Raw genomic sequence first — 4,863 nt, 5'->3', positions numbered from 1 at the left:
GATCTGAGGATCGCGGTTCAAAGCCAGCCCGGGCAGGAGAGACCGTGAAACTCCTATCTCCAACAAACCACCAGAAAACCGGAAGTGGCACTGTGGCTCAAGCGGTAGAACGCTCACCTTGAGCTTAAGAGCTGAGGGACAGCGCCCAGGCCCAGAGTTCAATCCCCACGACCGACCAAAAAAAAAAAGCCTCCTAAAACTATAAATTGGAAAGACACACACTAGGAAAGTTATTCAGGACACTGGATTTGGCAAGGACTAAACAGACATGATTCCAAAACAGCGGCCACAAAAAACCAGGTAAGATTTAGAATTTTCACTTATTGAAACAGACTATCAAGAACTAAAGAGTACAGAAAAAAGGTTTTAACCCAAAACTGTAGCAGCCGCTCTTCGAGGACATGCGGCCGGAGCCCCGACTCTCCAAGTTCTCTTTCAATTGTTCTCTGGATAGAAAAATATGTTCTATGTTTTTCAGGTTTTGATAAGTGCGTGGTTCACTTTTTCTAGATAAAAATGTTCTTCGCATTTAAAAAAAAATGTACTTGCTGAGGAACTCAGAGCTGTCAGGAAAGTTCAGCGGCGTGGACAGATCCAGAGGTCACGCCCCAGGGCCTCGGGCCCAGCTGGTCACCAGGCAGGGCGCTGAGGACGGGCAGACTGCTCTGATAAAGTCCACGGTCTGACCTAGCGTTCACTGAAGTAATAGGATCAATCTAAACGTGCAAGTGAGGATTTTCCGTCAATGTAACTAACCAGTGTTTGAGTGTCACTTCACCTTCGAGAGCACGCCAGGCTGTCTCCCACAGTGAGCGGTTCTGACACCCACCGTGCTTGGAGGTGGGGTCGGCAAGGCCTGCCCTCTCCTTCCTGACAAGCGAATAAAACCGCAGGCGTCAAATAACTTACCAAAAGAAGGCCCAATGTTTTATCTTCCTTTTTACCGTCTCATACCCGCTTCCGTGGGGAATAACAAAGTCTGAATTCTTATGCGACACTTATCTAAATGTGTCGATTTTATCGGATTGATGAATTTTGCGAACAAAAGGCAGGCCAGGAATCTTTTATGACACATTTGGTCCATTTACAGTCTGGGGCTTTAATTTAACCAACTTGAGAATTCTGGGGGAGAACTGCAGGTGTTGATTCTGAAAAAAACCATATCATAACTGGGAAGGCCAATCGATCTTTATGACAGGGCAGCAGGCGGGATATGGTGCCGGCTGCAGAGCGGGAGGCAGCGGGGGCCGTCTCCCCGTGACCGCTGCTCCGTGTGGATGGGGGGCCCGTCTCCCCGTGACCGCTGCTCCGTGTGGATGGGGACCCGTCTCCCCGTGACCGTGACCGCTGCTCCGTGTGGATGGGGGGCCCATCTCCCCGTGACCGCTGCTCCGTGTGGATGGGGGGCCCGTCTCCCCATGACCATGACCGCTGCTCCGTGTGGATCAGGGCCCGTCTCCCTGTGACCGCTGCTCCGTGTGGATGGGGCCCGTCTCCCCGTGACCGCTGCTCCGTGTGGATCGGGGGCCCATCTCCCCATGACCGCTGCTCCGTGTGGATGGGGGCCCGTCTCCCCGTGACCGCTGCTCCGTGTGGATGGGGCCCATCTCCCCGTGACCGCTGCTCCGTGTGGATGGGGCCCGTCTCCCCGTGACCGCTGCTCCGTGTGGATCGGGGGCCCGTCTCCCCATGACCGCTGCTCCGTGTGGATGGGGGCCCGTCTCCCCGTGACCGCTGCTCCGTGTGGATCGGGGGCCCGTCTCCCCGTGACCGCTGCTCCGTGTGGATGGGGCCCGTCTCCCCGTGACCGCTGCTCCGTGTGGATGGGGCCCATCTCCCCGTGACCGCTGCTCCGTGTGGATGGGGGGCCCGTCTCCCCATGACCGCTGCTCTGTGTGGATCGGGGGCCCGTCTCTCCGTGACCGTGACCGCTGCTCTGTGTGGATCGGGGGCCCGTCTCCCCGTGACCGCTGCTCCGTGTGGATCGGGGCCCGTCTCCCCATGACCGTGACCGCTGCTCCGTGTGGATCGGGGCCCGTCTCCCTGTGACCGCTGCTCTGTGTGGATCAGGGCCTGTCTCCCCGTGACCATGACCGCTGCTCTGTGTGGATCGGGGGCCCGTCTCCCCATGACCATGACCGCTGCTCTGTGTGGATCGGGGCCCGTCTCCCCGTGACCATGACTGCTGCTCCGTGTGGATCGGGGGCCCGTCTCCCCGTGACCGCTGCTCCGTGTGGATGGGGGGCCCGTCTCCCCGTGACCATGACCGCTGCTCTGTGTGGATCGGGGGCCCGTCTCCCCGTGACCGCTGCTCTGTGTGGATCGGGGGCCCGTCTCTCCGTGACCATGACCGCTACTCTGTGTGGATCGGGGGCCCGTCTCCCCATGACCATGACCGCTGCTCTGTGTGGATCGGGGGCCCGTCTCCCCGTGACCATGACCGCTGCTCTGTGTGGATCAGGGCCTGTCTCCCCGTGACCGTGACCGCTGCTCTGTGTGGATCGGGGCCCGTCTCCCTGTGACCGCTGCTCCATGTGGATCGGGGCCCATCTCCCCGTGACCATGACCGCTGCTCCGTGTGGATCGGGGGCCCGTCTCCCCGTGACCATGACCGCTGCTCTGTGTGGATCGGGGGCCCGTCTCCCCGTGACCGTGACCGCTGCTCTGTGTGGATCGGGGGCCCGTCTCCCCGTGACCGTGACCGCTGCTCTGTGTGGATCGGGGGCCCGTCTCCCCGTGACCATGACCGCTGCTCCGTGTGGATCGGGGGCCCGTCTCTCCGTGACCGTGACCGCTGCTCTGTGTGGATCGGGGGCCCGTCTCTCCGTGACCGTGACCGCTGCTCCGTGTGGATGGGGGCCTGTCTCCCCATGACCGCTGCTCTGTGTGGATCGGGGGGCCCGTCTCCCCGTGACCGGGGGGCCTGGCCAGCAGCGGGAGAGGGCGGCGTCCTGGTCTTCTCAACCACACCAGAGTCGTCATTCTGGGCTGACCGCGGGTCCCACGCCCTGCCCCTGCATGCCCGGCCTGGCAGTGCCACGCCCTCCTGCCCTGGCCAACGCCGTCGGGCCAGCGCCCAGCTCAGCCACCGCCCACTGCCCCACAGAATCAGACCACAGATGATGACGGATGCAGGCCGCCGCCGCCGCCTGCTTGGCTTTCAGGCTCTCGCTTCACCTCCCTCCCCGCTGCCTGGGACCCGACCGGCAGCCTGTCTCCTGCAGCGGGCGACCACCTGCAGGGACAGGCTGGCCAGCTACCCTGCACAGACCCCAGGGACGCCGTGCCCCAAGGTGGGGCAGGGCGGGGGCGGGCCCCACCGGCCTCCTCAGCACCAGTCAGTGACGCGGCTCACCGCTGCCGGCACCCGCCCCAAGTGGGCATCACGGCTCTGGCCTCCCTGGCACGGGGCCTGGCTGAGACGCCAGCCCGGCCAGCGTGCACCACGGCAGGCCCAGCCTTCTACACAGGGACGGGCCCCGAGGCCTCAAACGCCTGGGCGCACAGAAGGCAGGCGTGGGACACAGGCCGGCGCTCAGGACACGGGGCCGCGGGGTGCCGCGGCGGGACAATGGCAGCAGCACCAAGCTCTGCTCCGCGTCTGTGGCTTCGCTTACAGAGCAGGGAGGGGGGCAGCCTGCCAGCCGCGCGGACGAGGAGCAGCTCACAGACGGACACCGCTGACCCGGACGCACACACGGACACCGCTGACCCAGGACACACGGACGCGGCTGACCTGGACACACACACGGACACGGCTGACCAGGACACACACACGGACACGGCTGACCCAGGACACACAGACACGGTGACCCGGACAGACACGGTGACCCGGACACACACACGGACGCCTCCTCACAGGGTAGCACTCACTTGGTACCCTCCAGCGTCTTCTGCATCCGCCTGGTCATCCTGTCGATGGCCGCCTGCCTCTTGCCCTCAGCCAGAAGGTCCACCTTGTTGAGCACCACGACCAGCTTCTGGCAGGCGATCTGGCCGATCACCAGGCACTCCGCGGACTGCGTCTGCATGCCCTTGGTGACGTCGATGACCAGCATCATGAGGTCGATGATCTGAGCCCCTGTGGGGAGACGGCGGAGGTCAGCGCTGCCCACCTCCCAGGCAGGCGGGGTGGGCAGGGGCTGCGGCCTGGTCTAGGACTGGGCCTGCCCGTGTCACTGAGCCACGGACACATCTAGAGAGCGGAGGACACGAAGGCCCCCGGCAGAAAGCGCCGGCTGCCCAGGCAGGGCCGAGGCGTGCCGACGCCACACGCACACCGCTCCTGTGCGGCTCTGTGAAGGCTCAACTCCTGCTCTAACTCACACGGGAGAGCACGCGGGGGCTGCACCAAGCTGTGGGCAGCTACCCTCTGTGAAGGGCTGCGTGGCCCCCATTCCTTTGTCCTCCCCGCTCCTCTGTGGAGCCCTGCTTCCGCTGCCCTGACCCCGCCCCGATGCCCAGCTGTGAGCCCCGCCCCACCACCAGCCCCCCCATGCCCAGCTGTGGGCCCCGCCCCACCACCAGCCCCCCGATGCCCAGCTGTGAGCCCCGCCCCACCACCAGCTTAGCAGCAGGAAGAACAAGACACCAGGGGCCCTGTCAGGACACACAGGAGCTAGGAAAGACAGGAGGGGGAAAATGAGGCAGAAGGGGGAGAGGTGAAGGGAGGAGGGTGAAGGGGAAGGAGGAGGGTGAGGGAGGAGGGTGAAGGAGGGAGGGGGGTGAAGGAGGAAGGTGAAGGAGGGTGAGGGAGGAGCATGAGGGAGGAGGGTGAGGGAGGGAGGAAGGTGAAGGAGGGTGAGGGAAGAGGGTGAGGGAGGAGGGTGGAGGAGCGTGAGGGAGGAGGGTGAGGGAGGAGGG

At 63.8% G+C, this 4,863-nt stretch overlaps 1 protein-coding gene across 1 annotated transcript in view; it reads right to left on the bottom strand.

The window, feature by feature from the left end:
* LOC105997779 (selenocysteine-specific elongation factor-like) overlaps positions 1-4,863 on the bottom strand; it is a 26,392-nt gene that overhangs the window by 15,430 nt on the left and 6,099 nt on the right. Inside the window, exon 2 of the mRNA XM_013032303.1 lies at positions 3,874-4,083. Coding sequence (XP_012887757.1) covers positions 3,874-4,061 — 188 coding nt within the window. The 5' untranslated portion in view covers positions 4,062-4,083. The remainder of the gene's footprint in view (positions 1-3,873; positions 4,084-4,863) is intronic.

The sequence above is a fragment of the Dipodomys ordii genome, unplaced genomic scaffold (genome assembly GCF_000151885.1).
Source record: "Dipodomys ordii isolate 6190 unplaced genomic scaffold, Dord_2.0 Scaffold153, whole genome shotgun sequence".
Classification (NCBI taxonomy): domain Eukaryota; kingdom Metazoa; phylum Chordata; class Mammalia; order Rodentia; family Heteromyidae; genus Dipodomys; species Dipodomys ordii.
The sequence above is the reverse complement of the archived record's forward strand: the minus strand, read 5'-3'. Positions and strand labels throughout refer to the sequence as shown.